General features: G+C 43.8%; 1 protein-coding gene across 5 annotated transcripts in view; it reads left to right on the top strand.

The window, feature by feature from the left end:
* REPS2 (RALBP1 associated Eps domain containing 2) overlaps nucleotides 1-22,180 on the top strand; it is a 636,764-nt gene that overhangs the window by 394,723 nt on the left and 219,861 nt on the right. For all 5 annotated transcript variants that reach the window (XM_069204533.1, XM_069204534.1, XM_069204532.1 and 2 more), the window contains exon 8: nucleotides 4,498-4,628. In XM_069204533.1, coding sequence (XP_069060634.1) covers nucleotides 4,498-4,628 — 131 coding nt within the window. The remainder of the gene's footprint in view (nucleotides 1-4,497; nucleotides 4,629-22,180) is intronic.

Below are 22,180 nucleotides of genomic sequence, written 5' to 3'. Positions count from 1 at the left end.
GACGGCATCAGCGCCACCACACGAAACTCTGAAGAGCTCTTCAATGTCATCAAAGAATTCACCAAACCGCAAGCCGAGACCACTAACATTTCTCCTTTCAGGATCTCTGTGACAGACTGGCCACCTTCTTCCATCGGACAGTCATAGACATCTACAACAGTTTCGGACCCAAAGACTCTCTGAACTCACCAACAGCACCCCTGCCAGGATCTACCGAACCCCCACGACTCCTGCACACCATCATGAGCAGCATCCACTCTGGAGTACTTGACCGACCCCTGTCCCCACTACATCTTCAACAAGGCTAGTGCCACGACTGCACCCGAACGGTGCAAGACCATCAACTGCTCTCTAGGCTCAGCAACCTTCCCCAAAGACTGGAAGCACACCGAGATCCACCCACTTCTGAAGAAACCCACAGCCGACCCAACGGATCTCAACCATCTCGCTGCTGCCCTTCCCAGCTAAGGTCGCAGAGAAAGCAATCAACACTCAGCTAACCAACACATCGAGGACAACAACATCCTGGACATCTCCCAATCAGGATTCAGAACCAACCACAGCACCAAAACCACCATGCTTGCTGCTACAGACCACATCCGCACCCTCCTTGACTGTGACCAAACAGCAGCCCTCATTCTACTCGATCGTTTAGCTGCCTATGATACAGTATCTCACTGCACCCTATGCGCCAGACTCCATGCAGCAGACATATGTGGCAAGGCTGTTCGATGGATACACTCCTTCCTGACAGGCAGAACACAGAAAGGCAGGCTCCCGCCACACCTGTCAGAACCTACAGACATCAACTGTGGAGTACTCCAAGGATCATCGTTGAGCCCCACGCTGTTCAACATCTACATGACCCCGCTCACCCCTATTGTCAGGAACTATGGTATGAACATCCTCTCCTACGCTGATGTCACCCAGCTGATTATCTCCCTAACTGAGAACCCCTCAACAGCCAAGAAGAACTTCGAGGACGGGATGGACACAGTTGCCACCTGGATGAGGGAGAGCTGCCTTAAGCTGAACTCCGACAAGACCAAGATCCTCATCCTGGGACCTTTCTCCTCAGCCCAGGATGACTCCTTGTGGCCCTCAACACTCGGCAGGCCCCCACCCCCACAGGCCATGCACTAAACCTCTGCATCATCTTCTACTCAACCTTACCATGACCAGACATACCAACTCCGTGGCATCCACCTGCTTACACACCTTCCGACTCCTAGGGAAGATTTTCAAATGGATACCAACCGACTGCCGAAAAACCATGGCACACGCCCTAATCACGAGCAGACTTGACTACGGCAACGCCCTCTACGCCAGAACCTCCAAGAAGAACCTGAACAAGCTGCAACAAATTCAGAACGCCACCGCCACACTCATCTTGAACATCCCCCGCTGAGTACACATCACAGAACACCTGAAAGACCTCCACTGGCTCACTGTTGAGAACAGGATCAACTTCAGACTTGTCGTACATGCCTACAGAGCCCTCTACAACATTGTACCCAGCTAACTAAACCACTGCATCACCTGGTACTCCCCTTCCAGACCTCTTCGCTCATCCCAGCAGTCGCTCGCCAACGTACCCCACATAAAGAAGTCCTCGGCTGGAGGAGGATCTTTCACCTACCTAACAGCAAAATGTTGGAACACCTTACCTCTTCACCTCAGACAGTCGCCATCGCTGCCTCAGTTCAGAAAGGATGCCAGGACCTGGCTCTTCAACTGAACTGTGAGGACACACCCCTCAGCGCCTTGAGTCCCCATGGGTGAGTAGTGCGCTCTAAAAATATTTGATTGGTTGATTGATTACATGGCTGAACTCCAGGTTGCTTCCATGTTATAACACCTTTTTCTTATGCAAAAAACACTTTTCAAAAACATCTTTTACATTACCATCTATTTTCTTTGTAGTGTATTATTTTGACCAAAATGTTGTTTCATTAATTTCGACCTTCCATTAACATATTTTTATTTTATTTATTTTTCTATATGTCTATCTTTCTATTTACATATCTATTTCCATTCACACACGCACACACCTATATATGCCTATACTCCAAAATGCCTTTCTTTTTTGGGGGTTTGGTGGTAAGCAAAAACCAAACCACTCAAACTCTCTTTTATATGTTGTGTGTGTCCTTTTCCCATAAGTGTGTGTCTACACAGACATGTTTATGTTTTTACTATGATTTCATGTTGTTTTCTTGTGGGAGGAAAAAGTCCTTCAAACACCTCTTATTTTATATATGTATTTTTGTTTTTATATTGTTTATATTAACATATAATAATTGTATGTTACTCCCAAGTCTCTTTCATTATGTTGTATGTGCATTTTCCTTATCCACATATATTTTGTTTTATATGTGAAGCCTTAAATGTCAATTTACCATTCCAAAATATTCATATGTTTCAAATTAGGTAGAAAATGTTTTCAAGTGAAAGTCAATAAATCTTACTTTTTGAAAATGTGTTTCCAAATCACAAATACATATTTTTAAGCTAAATTGTTTTTGTGCGATAAAATTTAATGATTGTTGGTCTGACATGTTATAGGGAACTGATGTTTTGTAATAGATGTCTTTAAAAAGTAATTATTGCACAAGAGCTTTTGGAAAGTGATGTGATCCCATGCTACACTACAAACTACCTGTAAACGTTTTTGTCCCGTATTTTACAACCAGATGTATAATGTCTTCAGTCTTAATTTACTATCCATCCAACCAAGTAGTTACAAGAAATCTGGAGGCATGACCTTTCGTATGTAAGGCTCATCCCTGTGGAAAGCGCTACATCTGTCTCTAGACATAAAATTAGACTTTCTGGAATTCAAGAGATTGCCAAAAAATAATTTTGTCTTGTGGACTTCTCTCCCTGCCTGGCTCTACATTCCTTCTTTCATCAGGCCTGTTGAATAGATGCCTAAAACTGGTTTAAACCCCGTCATCCTGCAATTTATATCTAATATATTGTATTAAATTTGTCATTTTCATGTTGCAGAGTATACGTCACATAACACACATTTCACATATGTGGTATACACATTAAATTGCCCCGTCGCACGAGTTTCCTTTACACATACTGTAGTCACGATATAGTTTAAAACCATTGTGAGACAGGTTTATTTGTCCACCTATAGTGTTTTTGTTACGTGGGTGTACATCGTCCTAGTCTGTGCCTGTGAACATGGTAACACGGCAATTATTGGTAGCTAAATTGCAAACGTAAGAACTCCCCAAAACAGTTTACCCTAAGGGTGTGCATTTTAAGCCCCTCTTGAGAAGATCTGTGAGACATCTGCTCTGTATTGGTGTGCCAGGCACTCTGCAGCACAGACAGAAATGGGGCTTCACTGTTGACTTGGCTTTCATTTTCTGTTACAAGGCATAGCACATAGCACATAGAAATGTGTTGGTGGGAGCTTTGTCACAATGTTGCACCCTTCAGGGCTGAGTGCTGTTTACCTAAAGAAACACCTTATTTTCCAGGTTTTACATCCAGCCAAGTACACTTAGGATCTCCAATCGACTCGCAGACCAGGCCTCTCCTAGCACCACCAGCCTTCCTGGTTCCCGGTCACATTGCAGGGCCCAGCCTTATCGAAGGCTAAAGGGGACTTCACTGCCTCTGGGTCCACTTTCATAGCATCCCTGCTCCTCTGATGACGAACACAGCAGATGTACCCCACCGAGTGCAGCCTGCAAGGTCCTGCCATTTGCCCACATCTATCTTCTCCAGTGATCCATCTAAATCCACCAAAGAAGTGTTCTACACGTGCATAGGTGGTGTGTAGGGGAGCTGTGGGTAACTATGTGTCAATAACGGATCAAACTTCCATTATCTTTTCCTTCTTTCTGGAGTAAGGATGATAATTGTGACGAGTCCAGTTGTCACACTACTGTCTTCCAGGATACTTGCAGACAATATAGGGGTGCTAGGCTGGGAAACAAATATAGCAAAGCCTTGCAATACAGGGGGAAAAGGACCAGGTGCACAGGTACCTTGAAAAGAGGAAAAATCAAATAATGCATAAACAAATTCAAAAGGTCAAGTAGGAAGATTGAATATTGCAATATCATAAAATGAGCAACAGGAATATAGCAAAATCAGATGTTATAAGTGAACATCCAGAAGGAAAACAAAGTAATCACAGATGGGTAGGGAGAAACAAGGGGCTGATAGAATCCAGGAAAAACAATATGCTTGAACATTGTGCCTCAAAGACAAAAATGAATGCAGACATTTATAGTCACCAGTGCTGATCATTTCACTGCAGACTGACAATTGCTTCTGCACTATCTTGGATTGGAAATGCGCATATTAAAACAAGAATACTCCTGTTAGTCTTTAAAGTGTGCAGTAAGCTCCTCTGATCAGTAGGGGTCATCCCTAACATGGAAATTCCTACTGAACCTCTATCGCCCACATACCTGAAATTGCTCTTTCGTGCAAGTCCCTCTAAGATATTGTTACTTTTGTGTTTTTTAGGGAGCTCAGTGATGTCGACCGGGATGGCGCCCTTAACCTGTTGGAGTTCTGCGCTGCCTTCCACCTCATTGTTGCCAGGAAGAACGGCTACACCCTGCCAGAGACACTGCCTCAGACATTGTTGCCATCAGGTAAGGCTAACCTGGATCTCTGTAACTACAGGGAGCCCTGCTAAGGCCGGGCCTGACCATATTTTCATTTTGGACCCCCCTAAATTCCACTGATGGCAGACATCTTGCAGGGTGACATTTTGATTGAAGGGCTTCATTCAAATCGAAATAAGCAGAGCACATGAGCTAAAGTGAATAAATATATAGATTAGAGTTGACTCTTTCTTTAAGTCAGATGACTATGTTTGTATAATAATGCATATTCTATCTAAATGGTATCTAAGTACTGTAAAATAATAATACTGCGTAAGCGTAAAACAAGCATCAATGTAAAATTTGAAATATAAAGGACTGGAAAGGTGGTTAAGAGTAATCCTAAAAAATGTCATATTACATACCTGATATTGCACCAGTCGATCATGCATGACGTACGAGCCTACTCTGTCTAGGACAATACAGTAGATTATGCGCCATGAAAGGTTATTCTTAAAATAGTTAACTGATTTAAATTGTGTAATTCATGCCTGCTTAATTTATAACTAAGCCACATAGCCTAAAGTAGGTGTAAATCAGTCACGGCTAGCGACTGTGAAAAGTGGCGGGGTGGGGGAGGGGGGAATAAAACAAAAATAAAAAAAGTATATAAAAAATAAAAAACTAACCTGAACCTCGCCGCCATACCACTACTCTCCGTCGCACATCCAGGCACCCAGCCTGCCCTGCAGCCAATCATGACGCTGCTCAAAGGAGCGTTATGATTGACCGGAGTGACCTGGCTTGGAGCTCCAACGCAGACTGGGAGCCTGGGCTTGCTCTCTCCAACTTGGCAACATAGTCCCGGTTTGGAGAGAGCCCTTGGGCGCATGTGTGTTTGGCTGGCCCGAGATGGCTGGCCAAACATTCATGCGCACTGAGGGGAGTGCTCTATGCACTCCCCTCAGTACTTGTCACACCCATGGGCCCTCCCCTTTAAAATAAAACGATAATAAACATTGTTTACTATTGTTTTATTTTTAAAGGTTTGCAGCTCCTCCTCCTGGCGGAGGGGGGGGGGTGCTTCTCTGCCATAGCAGAGGAGCCGCCCCAGGTGTATTTGCTTGACTGCACCGTTTATTGCCTCATGAGTAGCCTTTGCTTGTAACATTTCGCATAAATTACACTAGTGTTTGGTTGAAATTCACTCTCAATCTTAACTTAGTAGCGTTTCAGAAATGCTTGTACTAAAATTTTTAAATATTTGTCAAAACATATTAGTTATACCGAGGTAAGTGAACCAGTCTCTAGGGGTGTGGAAAAATGCCAAGGATTAATAGATTTGTTTTAATCTTCTCAACCTTTTTGAATTTTAGCAAAATACGAAAAAGAAAAAAATATCTGGTGGAAACATTAAAGTAGGTTTATGGAAGTGAACTCAGAAAAAAATATTTTTAGCTTATGAATTCTAGTGAATTTTAGAGCCATTTTTGTGAGAAAATGATCTTGCAGAACATTTTTTACACCATACATTCCCTGCAATTGAAGTTGAGAATCTTGGAATACTTTGCTGACTGTGCAGTTTGTCAGCTTTATCGATCTTTGAGCAGTGCTTAATTTGTAAATAAAAACGTGCCGGTGCCCAAACCTCACCGCTGAAACATGCGACTACTGCAATTAAATGTGGGATCACAGAATACTGAGACAGCGTAATCCTGAAGCCATCTTGGGCCTCTTCAATCCATTTACAGCCCCTCCCTGCCCCTTCAGCTCACTCCTTCCGCTTTCTGGTCTCTCCCTTTGTGACGCTTTTTCATTTATCTCTTCCTCCGTCTTTCCCAAATGTGTCTTTTGGTCGCAATAAATCCTTGAGGCAGAAAATTAAGCCTCGACCCTCAAAGATAAGTGCTGGTGCTCCTTATGGAAACAACAAGCACAAATTAAGCACTTTCTTCGAATACCAAGCCAGAAATGTTTACACCCATAGTAGTAGCTCACAGACTGCCCCAGATAAAGGAAAGGGTCTTGAGAAAAAATGAATATAATGCGGGATCATTCTAATTTCTCAACCACAAAAATTTGTATTGTTTACAATATAGAAAGCATACAAATATGTTTGGGTAAATAGTAGAAGGCAACCTTTTTTCATGAATTTCATGATGCAACTATGTTAGTTATCACATATGTAAGTTAATTGTGTACAAATCAGAACGTGTTCAGAATTAGCCAGACAGGTGTAAATTACAACCATGCACATTTATAACTTTACACTTGTCAAAAGTTACACCGTATGTTCATTGTTGTGCACCTTACGTTGTATATCAGTCTCTTCTGAACTTGACCCTCCACAGTGCATTACATTAGTAAATCTTTCAGTTTTAGAGCACAACAGCCTGAAGGGTTTATGCTCGGAACGGCCAATGCATGTCCTGTGCTGGGTCAGACTGACCAATATGGCAATCTGACAGTGCCAGATGGACTAGTCTGACAGATCAGTGTGTGGGCCTGCTTTGTGACTGTGTGGACATGTTTTGTGATGTGGGGAGCTTGTTTTGTGGCAGTGTGTGGGCTGGTATTGTACACATCTTTAAATAAAGAGTAGGTGGCAGCAGTCTGTGTAGGCTGTGTATGCTCTTCTCTCATCCCTTGTAGCTTGGATGGGCCAATCACATTTTGTGGGTAGACAAGCAGGGAGGAGTCAATGTTTTTATTTTTTTGTTTGGGATCCAAACATGGTGGATTTCACAGCTGTTTTTCAATATACCACTCACATTGCTAACACCCACCACCAATACCTATGGTTTGCCACTCTTCACAGACCACCCAGGCAGCATGTCTTAAAAAGTCCAGAGTTACTTGATTTACTAACGTGGGCCACTTTATTTTACTCCCAAGTTCTTAAATGTGCCCCCTTTTATTTTGGTGCATGGGCCTATATTCTGTAACAGTCAGACCCTGGTCCTGTAGAGCACATCTGTGTGAAATAATGCCCTATCATATAACCTTCAGCTTTACAAAGAATAAAACGGTGTCGCTTTTTTGTTTGTATACACCCAAAGTTCTAAATTGACCCCAAACCGGAATCTTAACTTCAGTCATTCCAGTCGTTGTAACCAATAGCATTCTGTGCTCTTTTTTTGGTCGAAACCTACCAGATAGCCCAGCTGTCTTGTTGCTAAAGACTTCTTGGGGACTTTCAGAAGCTGACCTAGGAATGCATTCCACCTGTTGCTTACTATTGGCTTTGTGGTTTGTAATTTACATTTGCTTGCTTTCTGTTTGCTGGCTTTATTTGTTTTAGGCTTTCCAGCATGTCTTTGTCCATCCTGGGGAGCATAGCCTGTTTACCACCTCTCTCAGTTACTCCTTCCATTCTTCCACAAGTGCTCGGTTTCTGTAAACAGGCTTTTACATTTTGTTCTTATATTGTCACATTTGCTTTCCATTCAAAGACAGAGGTCAACTATCAGGCTCTGTGTTCTGAGACAGCTTGATGTTTACTTTTCTTTCTCTGACTTCAAGGTGAGAGCGTGTATGTGACAATCTGAGGGGGTGAAAGGAAAGGTTTTTTGTAGCACAAAACAAAATCGAAATGCCTAGAAATGAACTGTGCACATAGTTTAGAATATATCACAATTCAAAAAGGATGAATGAAGCACATGTTATTGTACTTCTGAAATGTGGTGGACACAAATCTTTTAGTACACTCAAAACAAATCAATACACTCGGTGTAGGAATAGTGCACTAAAACGAAGTACACTGTGCAGAGAGTCCAACAGATCTCCAATTGGTTTTGCAGAAGGAAACGTAGATAGGACTAATGCTCTATTTTGTGGTAGTGTGGGCGAGCAGTTAAGATTATCAGAGAATAGTGCTAAACATTTGTTGTACCCACAAAGACAATAACTGAGACACACACTCAAAGAATAAATCCGAAACCAATTTAGAAAAATAATTATTTTTTATATATGCTTCAAACCCAAGAACTTTGTAATCAGGTAAGTAAACTCTTAGCCATACTGAACAGCAGCCACCCTGGTGCACAAAATGACTAAAACACATTGGCAAAGCCAATACCACTTGCATAGGTGAGACCTATTGGCTTTGTCAGTGGTTGTTATTCTGGTAACCACCATTAATGAGACAGGATTGAGTAGCTTTTTTCATTTTCTTTTTCTAAGTCACCTGAACTTGGAATAGCCACACGGAAGAATGATGCCTCTCTAGCGCAGTGTTTACGCACAATATTCTGGTTCCCCACTTGTATCAGGGAACAAATAATTAAGATTAAAGCAGTAAAATATACATTGGATATATATATATATATATATTGAAATGTAAGCGGGAGTAGGTGAATTGTCAGAAAGTGGACGGTCTTACATGTACAACATAATAATACACATGCTCTTAATGTCATGTTAATGTTGATTATCACCTGTAAATTATACACTAAAGTTAAATTACCTAGCTAGCTGTTTGGCTTCAAATATCTATCAATATTTATTTTACTCAGCAGTTCCTGGTAATCGCAGAAACACAAGGCAAATAATGTATTTTCTGCTGTGACCCGGAGTGTGAAAAATATGTGCCGACCTCTTTATGTAAATAGGCTTCTGCCAGAAATATTTGTACACCCAGGTAACTGCCTAGAACACAAGAGCAGAAAGCTGAAAACATAACACCCTGCAGCGCAGCGAGCAAGGACGCTGGCTCGTGCCCGGAATTCGAATTATTACCCGGATGTGTGAAATACACTCTGCAGCTACCTGCCGTGTACGTGCCTGCGGCCTGTGGGTCGGATATCCACGCAGCAGCCGTGCAGAAACCAGCACGTGACTGCTGCCCCTGCCGAAAAATCTATTATACATACATAATGTCAATGCTGCGAATGTGGCGCGTGCAGGAAGAGGGGGAAGGTACAATGAAAACATGCCCAATCAATTATTATTACAAAGTGCACCCTTAGGTTTCCATATTTTTGCATTAACATACACTGCAGACCTAACTGGTGCGCCACTGTCATGTTTGCTGAAGACATGTAAGCCGACATCTGTGTTGCAACAAAAACACTTTAATAGATTTCAGCTCTTTGCATACGAAGGCATAAAATCTCAAACTTATATTCACAGTTTGTGACTAAAAGGTGTACACCTTTTCTATTCTCCTAACTGTGCTGGTCCGAAAGAATAAATACGTCCATGAAATTAATCTCATTTGACTTCATATATATCAAATACACTCATTTTTCTCAATAATAAAGTGCACCTTATTTTACATAATTTCACTGCTATCATGGCCAGTGATGTGCGAAATTGTCTTTTCATTCTGCACGTGCAGATACGAATCCTGGAACAAATTCAGCTTTTCTTCAGGATTTGCACCCGCCTTATGTGACGATTAACAGTGAGCTGCAGGCGAAATCTCTGGCCAGCATCCGCAGTTCAAAGCTCTCAAGGTTCACCTTACCCAGTTCCCAGGGAACTGCGTACAGCGAATTGTAAAAAAAAACCTGACTTCACTCTGTTTCCAGCACTGACCACTGAATGATGCGAACTCCATGAACTTGAGAACTTGCGTGTTTGACGTATAAGGTGATCTGCAGAAATGTCTGTAGAGGGTCCTTTAGTAAGATAAACTAGCACGGGGCAGACGTTTTTGGCTTTGTCTGACTTTTTGTGATTTCATCTGCAGAGCAGCTCATTTTAAATTCAGGGCCACTGGAATTATGCTGCAGGGATGCACCAAATTATGCGTCAAGAGAAGACAAATTATGCGGCATAATGCAGCATATTTTTTAATAGTATTACTTCATTATTTTGTAATTTTTGCACATGGTAATAATTACTGGTCAAAGATTTCACCTCATTAGTTCCAGTTGAACAACCAAATAGAGAAATAAGCAACTGAAAGATGACTAGTTAATCTTTGTGACAAGCTTTCCACTACACATGAATATATGTTGCAACATATTTAGTACCTTTTGATCCGTTTGAGATAAAAACACATTTTTGTTAAAATCTGCAGATTATACAGCAGATGATGGATTATGTGGCTAGGTATGGTCAGTTTACATTGCCAACCACGAAAGACCATCCCCTGGGTGAAACTGCAACCTAAGTTTGCCCACCTCAAGCATGAGGAAGAGAAAAACATGTGGTAGATGCTATTCAAGATTGAATTACAGAAAGGATACTACACCTACCTCACTGAACACTGGCTACCATAGAGGAGCAAACCACTTGCATCAAAATCCAGTGACACACCTCCACCATGATCATCTTTGTACAAAGCTATCCCCTACCATAGCACACCCCAAAACATGCCACCTCACTCATATTAGATGCACAGTACCACATGACAATATACACTACGTTCACAGTATATACCTTACACTGAAATAACCTCCTCTTCAAACAGAATCACACCAAACCCGTCCAACAACTCAAGTGAGACATGGAGTAACAGCATGGATAATGCCCCCAACATTCTGCCTTTCTTACCCACTAAACATCACCATTCCACATATGCCTTCTTACACCAAATCTGTTTGACACAGTCTGGCCACCCATTCTATTCTATTCTATGTAAGGGGTGTTTACCATTTACATGAACCGTGCTATATAATCTGTTCTAGCTAGATTTGAGCTATGTAGATAAATTCATTAACAGAAATCATAAATATTTGTCAACCTGAAATGACTCTATCCCCCCATACATACACATATCAGAACATCCAACATACATTAGACACACTATTGATATGCTACAGAATAAGGGTTAGAAATGGGGTCTCTGGTTGGCAGTCATTTTGCACCCTGTCCAGGCAGGGACCCTCACTCTAGTCAAGGTAAGAGAGATACACACCTAGGAAGACCCCTGCTCACCGCCTTGGTAGAATGGCACAAGCAGTCAAGCTTATCTCAGAGACAAGGAGGTGAGGCTTCGGTTCCTTACTGCAGAGCTGGGGAGGTGTTGTGGTGTCGGTGCGAAGCGTCGGTTCCTTACGCTACAGCAGAGTCGATGAATCCGGCAGGCCAAGACATGGTGGGGGGACCTCTTGGGCAGCGTCGCCGTCTGGAGTCGTGTTTTTTCTTGCTTTTTAAGCCAGCTTTCACTCCCAGGGGCCTAGAGGCCGGAATAGGTACCAAATGGTGAGTTAGGATCCACAGCAAGTGAACCCAGAGGCTGGTAGGTGAAGTCTTTGCTGTCCCTCAGACTTCTTAACAGGAGGCAAGCTCAGTCCAAGCCTTTGGAGAAACTTCACAACCAGGATTTCAGAAAGCAAAGTCCAGTCTTTTCACTATTAGGCAGAAGCAGCAGGCCACCACAGCAAGGCAACAGGCAGAATGGCAGGTCCTATATGTATTCTCTGATGGGCTTTGGTGCAGCTTTCTACAGCCCTTGGCTTCTTTAGCTCAGAAACCTTTAGCCATTGGATTGAGACATTGTCAATCACACCTTCGATCGATTCTTTCGCTCTTAGGCAGAAGCAACAGGCCAGCACAGCAAGGCAACTGGCAGAATGGCAGGTCCTCCTCAAGCATCAAGCTTTTCATCTTGGCAGAGGTTCATCCTGATCCAGAAGTAATCTGAAGTTGTGGGGTCAGCAGTCTAATACTTATACTCATTTCTGCCTTTGAATTAGGCAAACTTCAAAGGAAAGTCATTGTAGTGCAGAAGACCCTGCCTCTTCCTTACCCTGGCCCAGACTCACACCATGGAGTTAGAGACTAATGTGGGATGACTGGCACAGCCCTTTCAAGTGCTCCTCCCTCCCACTCCAGCCCAGGAAGACTCATCAGGATATGCAGGGCATGCCTCAGCTCTCTTTGTGTCATCGTCACTGTCTACAGTGAATTCACAAACAGCTCAACTGTCAGTCTGACCCAGATATGTATTCAGCAGCCAAGCAGAGGCACAGAATGGTTAAGCAAGAAAATGCCCACTTTTTAAAAGTGGCATTTTCAAACTTACAATCTAAAAACCAACTTTACCAGAATATGTATTTTTAAATTGTGAGTTGAGAGACCACAAACTCCCTATCTGCTGCCAATCGTAAACTGCAGTTAAAAGATATTTAAAGGCAATCCCAATGTTAACCTATGGGAGAGATAGGCCTTGCAACAGTGAAACCTGAATTCAGCAGTATTTCACTATCAAGACACGTAAAACACAGCACTACATGTCCTACCTTTTAAATACACTGCACCCCGCCCATAGGGCTACCTAGGGCCTACCTTATGGGTGACGTAGAAATATTAAAAGGAAGGGTTTAGGCCTGGCAAGTGGGTATACTGGCCAGGTCGAATTGGCAGTGCAAAACTGCACACACAGACACTGCAGTGACAGGTCGGAGACATGTTTACAGGGCTACTCATGTGGGTGGCACAATCAGTGTTGCAGGCTCATTGGCAGAATTTGATTTACAAGCCCTGGACACACATAGTGCACTTTACTAGGGACTTACCAGTTAATCAAATATGCCAGTCATGGATAAACCAACCACCAATACAACTTAGACAGATAGGATATGCACTTCAGCACTGGTTAGCAGTGACAAAGTGCCCACAGCCCTAAAGCCAACAAAAACTGGTCAGACAAAAATAGGAGGAAGGAGGCAAAAGGTTTGGGGATGACCCTGCAAAAAGGGCCAGGTCCAACAATAGATTATCATGTTTCCAACAGCACATGCCAGCAAGATACCCAAAAGCACATCAGACAGAACATTTGACATACATTATCACAGTTCAAACATTCCACCAATACCAGTCATATAGACTATCCCTAATCACTAGGCAAAGGGCATAGTACTGTGTTAAAAGTTGCATAAGGAATTAGTAAAAGTCCTTGACTTGCCCCATTCTCAGGGAACATATTGTATTCTATGTATTTTCTGATTGTCTTTGGTGCAGCTTTCTTCAGCCATTGGCTTCTTTAGCTCAGAAAACTTTAGCCATTGGATTGAGACATTGTTATTCACACATTCGATCAGCCCACATCAGTATTTTAGTTTCTTCTTCTACCTATCAGCTGCATGGCCATATTGCTCCCAATCCATTTGAATACACAAGTGCACTTTCTTCCCACAAATAGTTAATTTTTCATCATTACACAAAGCAATGATATTTGTAATTGATCTGCACGTTAACAAACATTTGTTTCTTTTTGGTTTTGTTAACCTTCCAGTGTGTTTCAATTCTATTATCTTTGCCAGTGCTTGTTATAATCTAGTTTTCCCATGTGTACACTTGCATTGTCTATTGCCAACAAAGTAAATGACCCAGGGAGCAGTGTAGTGTTAACATGTAGGGCAACTTTAGCAACACAAGTGGCATAGTGAGCAAAAGAACGATGGATCAAACCCAGATCTGTGACTGGGGGCAAGTAGTTGAAATGTTTCAACACTCCGTCCATCATCCTTTTGTGTTGCTTAAGTTTCCCTAAGTGGGAAGGGTATGCCCAGGCGTGGGTCCCTTGCTCACTGTGCCACTGGATTCAAGCTAGCCTGGCTGATGAAGGGTGATACCCTGAAACCGGTCCCAGGATGCTTGTTTCCGGTCCAGGGAGGACCTGGCCTGGCAGTTCAGCCTGGACCGTTCCCAAGTGGAACAGGGTCAAGACTGATTTGCATATGGCTGGGTCCAAACTCGGGTGGCATAGTGATCAAAAGAACGATGGATTAAACAAAGATCTGTGACTGGGGGTGAGTAGTTGAAAAGTTTCAACACTCTGTCCATCATCCTGTTGTGTTGCTAGTGTTAACATGTGACACATAATTTACAAAAATAGTATTTTTATCCTCTTTTATCTACTGTGACAGTTGTTTAAAAGTTATAACCGTTAGCTTCCTATGACATTTAATGCACAAAAGACAGACTGGTATTGTTTTTGTCAGTCCAGGAGTGTTACTCCATCCCTTTCAAATGATAAAGACCAAACATAATTGGTGCCACAGTGAGGCAGACATTGTGTGGGCTAAGTGTATTGGTGATCATGCTGCAAACTCTCTGCCAGTGGATGCATATTTGTGCATTTTCACTACCAGGAAGCAACAGTGGCTAAAGCAAAGTGCAGTTTGCTTCTGTCGACCGGTAGCTGCGACTTTTCCTAGTATAAAAGACAAGCCTGTATAAAAAGCTTGTCAAGTTTTTTTTTGTAGCCCATAATTCTATTTTCTTTGTGCTCATGATCATTTATGCGTCTCAATATTGGCACAGCCCTTACGGACTGGGTGCATTCTTTTATTTTCTAAACACCTTTTTATTAATGTTTTTCAATTTAAAACTTTTGCATCATGTCTGTGTCTACCATTGAGAGCCCACCCTGCATGCAGCTTGTAGAGACCTACTAATATTGCATCAATGAGTAGCTGTGGTCATAATTATTTCAGTTATTAGAACCACTTCTTAATTCAGATATATAGGTTATGTAGAGCAGTGCTCCCCAAATGTTTTAGACCCCTAACCAACTTTTTGATACGATAAACTTTTGAGACTCTCCTAGAATTAATGGACATGAGGCATGCCATGTTTTAATGTAACTAAAGCATTGTGTGGTAGCTCATTGTCATTTACAGTCAGCACATTTTTTATTGAAATAGTCACTAAATTTGCACAGACATAATTTTTTACTGTGAAGGCGACTTTGCACGCAAATGATAATGCGTGGAAATCGGGTTTCAGTGAATATTATTTGGGCATCACTAAGTTGTTCTGTCCCTATAAAATCTTTGTTTCCATCATACTTTGGAATCACAAAAAAAGTTCTTCATTTTTGTGCTTCTAACTGATGAATGTGTACAGTTCATTTACCGTTTTTTACACTTTGTTGTGTGTTACGAAAAAAATGACACTGTACAGTTTTTCCTTTCACACTTCAGTACCCCAGCAACATTGACACATAATTCACTTTGCTCTTCTTTCTCTGACTACAAAGTGATAGGAGTTCGTAAACACCAGTCCTATGTTAAAAAAAATAAACAGAAGAAGAAATATCCTGACGTTTGACCACTGTGTCTGAAGAGCGGCAAATGTGACAACAAAAATACAGAACTTATAGGTTTCTTCATTTATTGCTTCCACTTTTGCAACCCACCAAACACAGGCTTACGACCCACCTGTGGGTCACAACCCACAGTTTGGGAAACACTGCTGTAGGGTATTAGTTACAAAGAACATATACTCTCAATTAGAGTCACTGCTCTAGGAGGACATTCATTAAGTGGAAATTGGAGATTATGCATAATTAATTGCCAGACTTCCAGGTCCCCTGTAGGTTTCTCATCCTGCCTAATAGGCCTGGTGCATCATTACAGTGCAGAAAGTCCTGACCCTAGAATTATGGGAAAACCAGGTTCATTTGTTTAAGTTCAAAGATATTTGGCGTAGTATCCGTCTTGGAGGTCTTACTTCTGACCCTTAGGCTATGGTCTGGACTCAGGAATGTGAGGTTTTAGGACACAGAGCCTAGCTCTCCCCTGCAGCTGCCTAACCAGGGTAGACTTTAGACACAATGTCATCTTTTGTAGTAAAACCAGTGATGTTACCCCTCTCAGCATCTTCCTCATATTTGTCATACTGTGTCTCTTACTGCCTCAAACGCTGACTCTATTCTCTCTCCTGCTTTTCTCCTTCCTCACCCAGTCCCTTCTTCATGACTCCACATTGTTATCTACTTCATTTTGTCTAGTCCTATGTCATTTTCAATGCCTGACTTCCTGTTGCGCATGCTTTCAGGAATAAGAGTCTCTGAAACCTGAGTATATTGAGGAATACATGGACAGTTGGTTTCAGTAGGTACTCCATCACATAACTACCCCACAACCTTTGCAAAACTAAGTACAGAGTGTAGGAAGCTGGCTATGTATATGCTATACGAAAGTAAGGTATAGTGTGCACAGAGTCTAGTGGATCCAGAGAGGCTTTACCGAGGCTAAAGTTGATAATACTAATGTTCTCTTTTGTCGAAGTGTGGTCGAGCAGTTAGGCTTATCGGAGGGTAGTGCAAAGCATTTGTTGTATTGTATTGTATTGTATTGGTTCATTTATAGAGCGCATTCCGGCGAAAGCATTGAAGCGATAATCAAACCGAGGACAGAGGGAAAGAGCACAAGCCACCCACAAGAATACCTAATTTACAAAAAGCCAGGTTTTAAGGCTTTTCCTTAAGGAAAAATGAGTTGCCATTTGACGGAGCGTAAGAGGCAGGGCATTCCAGAGCCTAGCCGCTTCCACCGTAAAAGCACGGTCTCCCCACCTAGCCTTGTTGCAGCGAGGCACCTTGATCATATATTTGAAAGAGGATCTCAGATGTCTCGTCGGTTGATAAAATTGCAGAGTGGACTTCAAATAGTCACAACCCTCCGACTGTAATGCTTTGTGAGTAAGACAGAGTGTTTTCAAAATAATCCTCTTCTTAATCGGTAACCAATTTAGGGATGTCAAACATCTGCTAGCAGATATAGACTGAGGGAGATTCAAAGTTAAGCGTGCTGCCGTGTTCTGAATAGACTGTAATTTGTCTAAAGATGATTTATTCGCATTGAGCAGCAACGCATTACAGTAGTCAAGTCTTGAGGTGACTAACGCCAGCACAACCGGCCGCCTTAAATCATCCTCTAAAAGATGTAAAAAAAAAAATTGTGTTTTTAATATCCAAAAGCAGATCTTGACTGTATGATTAATCTGTAGCTTAAAAGAGAGGGTGTCGTCAAAAATAATGCCTAGGTTTTTAGCGGAGGGCACGGGTGACGGACAACCCCCACAAGCCGGGGGCCACAAACTATTGTCCCAAGGGGAGTTATTGCCCCCAAAACACATAATCACCGTCTTGTCCACGTTAAGTTTTAGCCAATTGCTGGCCATCCAATTGTTAATTGCTGTCATGCCGCATTGGAATTTCTCCTTTGTGTCCTCCCAATTACGTGAAACTGGCACAATCACCTGCGTGTCATCTGCGTAGGAGACAATCTGGAAGCCAAAAGGGCGAACCAGGTTCGCCAGGGGCGCCATATATACATTAAAAAGCGTTGGACTGAGGAAGGACCCCTGCAGAACTCCACACAGAAGATGGAAAGGGGAGGCCCGATGGTCTCCACAAGCCACTGTGATCGTTCCATCCGTGAGAAAGGAGCAGAGTAATTTCCAAGCCTTCCCTCTCACTCCGACCTGGAACAAACGATTAAGCAGGATGGTAGGTGAAATAGTGTCAAAAGCTGCTGACTCTTTGTACACACACTGTCAAGAAATGAGACACACTCTCAATGACTAACTGCAGGCCAATTGTTTTATGTATCAAAAATATACTTTGTTACTTTATTTCTAGAACCAAAAGGATCTTTGTTGCAGGTAAGTACAGTTTCAAGAATGTATCACTTTCAAGGATCAAATGCACTGTTTTTAGAATTCAAAGATAAGAGTTTACTGGTAAGTAATACTTTTTTCAATTTCAATAGTGGACACAGTGAAATTTGTATAAGCAATGCAGTCCTAGGGGAGGAAAAGTAACAACACAATTCACAGGTAAGTACTTGACTTACGATCCCAGTCTTTGGGGGTTACGGTGTCCACAGGGCAAAGTTTAGAAAGACACCAACTGTGCACCATCAACAACACAGGGCTAGCTGGTTGCAGAGATCAAAGTTGGTTTCAGGTGTCCAATGGAATCCTATGGAGACAGGGTGCGCTCAGAAAGAAACAGCTTCAGCTTCTTCAGGCACAAACCTGGGGACTTTAGATCAGGTCCAGGGTGGCGACAGGTCAGCACCAAACACACACCTTCAGTGGCATAGTGGTGGCTGGGTGCAGGGTGGGAACACAGCGTTGGGCGCTCAGTGCTTTTCATTGAGGGAACCTGGGGGGCCACCAAGATGCTGCAGGTGTTGTCCAGGGAATTGACTGAAGAAAACCAACTGCTGCACAGGTAAGTAGAGAGCCCACTGGATGTTGCTGGACCATCGGTTGGGTTCTCCAAGGCCAGGGGCCCGCGGGGCAGAGGTACCTTTGGGTGTCAGGAAATCTTTACAGGAGTCGGTCGCAGTCAGGGGGGCCCTCTGGATTTAAGCAGCAGGCATTGTCATGTTGCTCAGAAGGGGTCAACCCACGATGGACTCAAGGTCGGAATCACTTAAGGACCTTCTCTGGACTGGTGGGCCACCTGGACATGGGCCGTGGGTGCCCGGTGCAGAGTGGGCAGGACTCGCAGATCCGGGGAGGCTCTGGAGTCCTCCTTGGAGGTTTTTTTGTGGACAGGGCTGTTGCCCTCTGGAGATCTTGGTCCTTGGGAAGTCAGGCAGTCTTCTGGGAGTTTGGAGAGGATGATGGTCCTGCAGGATAAGTCGTCTTCTTTTAGCAAGGTTCTTGAAGCTGCGGACAGGCCAGTAGGGCTGTGGCCAAGTCAGTTGTCATCTGGCGTCTTCTCTGCTGGTGCAGCTCTTCAGTCCTTCTTCTTCTTTTCAGATCGTCAGGAATCTGAAGAGCAAGGTTCATTGGTGCCCCTAAATACTAGATTTAGGGGCATTACAGGGGCAGAGGGCAGAAGCCAATGCCTACTGTCCCTGAGGGTGGCTACATCCATCCTGTGCCCACTCCCTATGGGGAGGGGGCACATTCCTAACCCTATTGGCTAACACCCTCCAAAGCAAGATGGAGGATTCTGGCAGGTGGGGTTCACCTCAGCTCTGTGCACCCTAGGGGTTGCCCTAGCTGGGGTGAACACTCCTCCAGGTGTTTCCTAATTTTCCCGACGGACCTGCTGCCAAAAGTGGTGCCTCGTCCAGGAGGTGGGCATCTCCACTAGCTGGAGTGCCCTGGGGCAGTGTAACAGGAGGCTCACCGCCAAGTGTTGCAGGTCCTGCAGGGGGGAGGTGTGAAGCACCTCCATCCAGAGCAGGCTTTGTTCCTGACCCCAGAGAGCACAAGGCCTCTGACCCCATGGGGTCAGAATCTCGTCTGTTAGTGCCAGACTGGCACAGACCGGTCAGCCCTACACTAGAGGATTGGGTGAAATACAGGGGGCATCTCTAAGATGACCTCTGTGTGCATTTCTCAATAAATCCAACACTAGCATTGGTGTGGGTTTATTGAGATGAGAAATTCGATACCAAACTTCCCAGTCTTCAGTGAGGCCATCATGGAGCTGTGGAGTTTGTAATGACAAACTCCTGGCCCATGTACTCAATATGGCCACACTAGATTTACAATGTCTAAGAATGGACTTAGTCACTACGGGCGTCATTATGACTCCGGCGGTGAGTGGTAATGTGACGGCTGTACAACCAACAGGCTGGCAGTACACACCGCCACATTATGAAAATGGCGGGTTGGCTGCAGCCAACCCGCCACTTCTCTACTCAGACCGCCATGGCAGAAGCAGCCACCGGGTCGGAGATGTCAATCTCCAGCCCGGCGGCCGCTTTAGTACTGCCGGCGGCATTTTGAGCCAGCCTACCACCAAGGTTTTCGTAGCATTAGCAACGCAGGAAAACCATGGCGGTAGGCCCTACCGGTGACAGGGAATTCCTTCCCTGTCACCAGTAGGCGGCTCCCCCACTCTCGCAACCCTCCCCAGATGCCCCTCACCCCCCTTCATCCTCCTCCCCTTCTGATCCTCTCACCCCCCCATACACGCACACACCCGCAGACACGCACCACGCATACACCCACTCACTCACACTGGCATACACGGATTCATACACGCATACATCCAGTCATGCTCGCACACATTTGTACACACATTCACACTTACATGCAGACATGCACTCACATTACCATTCTTACACGCATTCACACACATGCATACACCCACGCAAACAACACTACACACACTCACACATTCATGCACACAACCCCACACACATACACACAACACCCTCCACCCATCTCCCCTGTCGGAAGGCCAACTTACCTTCTTCCAGGTGGTCTTCCGGCAGGAAACGGGAAGGGGCGCTGCTACCGCCAGCAGCACCCGCCAGCAGAACACCACCAGGTGTATCACAGGTCATGATATGGCTGGTGGCGTTCAACTGGCGTGGCACTACCTTACCACCATCTGCCAGTATGATGACTGCTGGATTTCCGCCCTTCTTGTGTCGGAAGTCTGGCAGTGCTCATAATATGGCGGACGGATGGTAGCCGCGGTGACTGTCTTTTGGCAGCCGTCACTGCGGCGGTAGGCTGTTTTTACTGCCAAGGACATAATTAGGGCCTATATGGGACATATTGCTTGTGCAGCTATGCCCTCACCTGTGATATAGTGCACCCTGCCTTAAAGCTGTGAGGCCTGCTACAGGGGTGACTTATTTATGCCACAGGCAGTGGTTTGTAGGCATTGCACTCAGAGAGGAATGCCATGTCAACTTTATCTTTCTCTCCCCACCAGCATACACAAGCTGCAAAGGGAGTGTGCACGTGTTTGGTGAGGGGTCCTTTGGGGTGGCCTAATACATGCTGCAGCCCTTGGGGATCCATTCTGTCCACAGGGCCCTTGGTACCACTGCTACCTTTAACAAGAGACTTATCTGTGTGCCAGAGGTGTGGCAGTTGTGGAGATAATGGTACAGTTTAGGGAAAGAACACAGGTGCTCGGGCCTGTTTAGCAGCATCCCAGCACACACTCAGTCAAGTTAGCATCAAATATCAGGCAAAAGGTGGGGGTGGTTACTGCAACAAGGGGCCAGTTACCTACACAGATATTGAGATAGAAATTCACCAGTGGTCTGAAGATCTGTTCTGTGTTGGAATTTCCAAAGTTGCAAGGGTATAAGGCCAAACACCAACAAAGGGAATAGCGGATGAGTACTCTTATCCCTTGATAAGCAAACAAGAAGAGCTTATATGGCCTTTGAGGAGTACAGATGGCCTACGGTAGCACTATAGTGATTGCAGGGCCCATTTAGTGACCAAATACGTTTTTATTGTGAAATAGTATGATTCCTGAGGCAAAAAACGTATAAACAATAAAGGTCAGTCTAATTCATCTGGCGCAGGTTGTGAAAACTTTGCTCTAAAGCCATATCATAAGGCACCAGTCTGGAGGTAGAATGGTTAGCTGACATCAGGGCAAGCCAGAAAAAGGGTCATACAAAGGCTGCCTTTTAAGCATATGAAAGCTTGTTTAGCGGCCTGGGGTACTTAATCCAAACAATGTGGCATTTGTTTCCATAGGTGGTCAGTCTGGGGACTGGCTACAGATACTTATATGTGAATGATCTGCATATTGTACGCTGCAAGGCGAAGGAAGGAGCATAAGAGTTTTTGTATTCAGTAAAGGGTTGGACCTGATGGACTCAAATTTTTCTACCTGAGATTTGATGAGATCCTCCCACACCCAATGAACCAATCCTAACTATTTGTCTTCAGTCTGCTATGGAGGGCTTCTTAGGATTTACACATAGGCCTGTAGAAGTGATTGCATTAAAGACTATTGTAAGATTGATAAGATGACTTTCCCAATCTTTGCTGTACACAGTAACAACATCCAAATACACAGTGAGAGATGCCTAAGGTGGTCCATGAGTTTTTGGAATGTTACTGATCCTCCAAAGATTATAACAGTAAATTGAATTACTCTTTTTCAAACAAAGTTAAAGGGATCTACCAGT

The sequence above is a fragment of the Pleurodeles waltl genome, chromosome 8 (genome assembly GCF_031143425.1).
Source record: "Pleurodeles waltl isolate 20211129_DDA chromosome 8, aPleWal1.hap1.20221129, whole genome shotgun sequence".
Lineage (NCBI taxonomy): Eukaryota > Metazoa > Chordata > Amphibia > Caudata > Salamandridae > Pleurodeles > Pleurodeles waltl.
The sequence above is the reverse complement of the archived record's forward strand: the minus strand, read 5'-3'. Positions and strand labels throughout refer to the sequence as shown.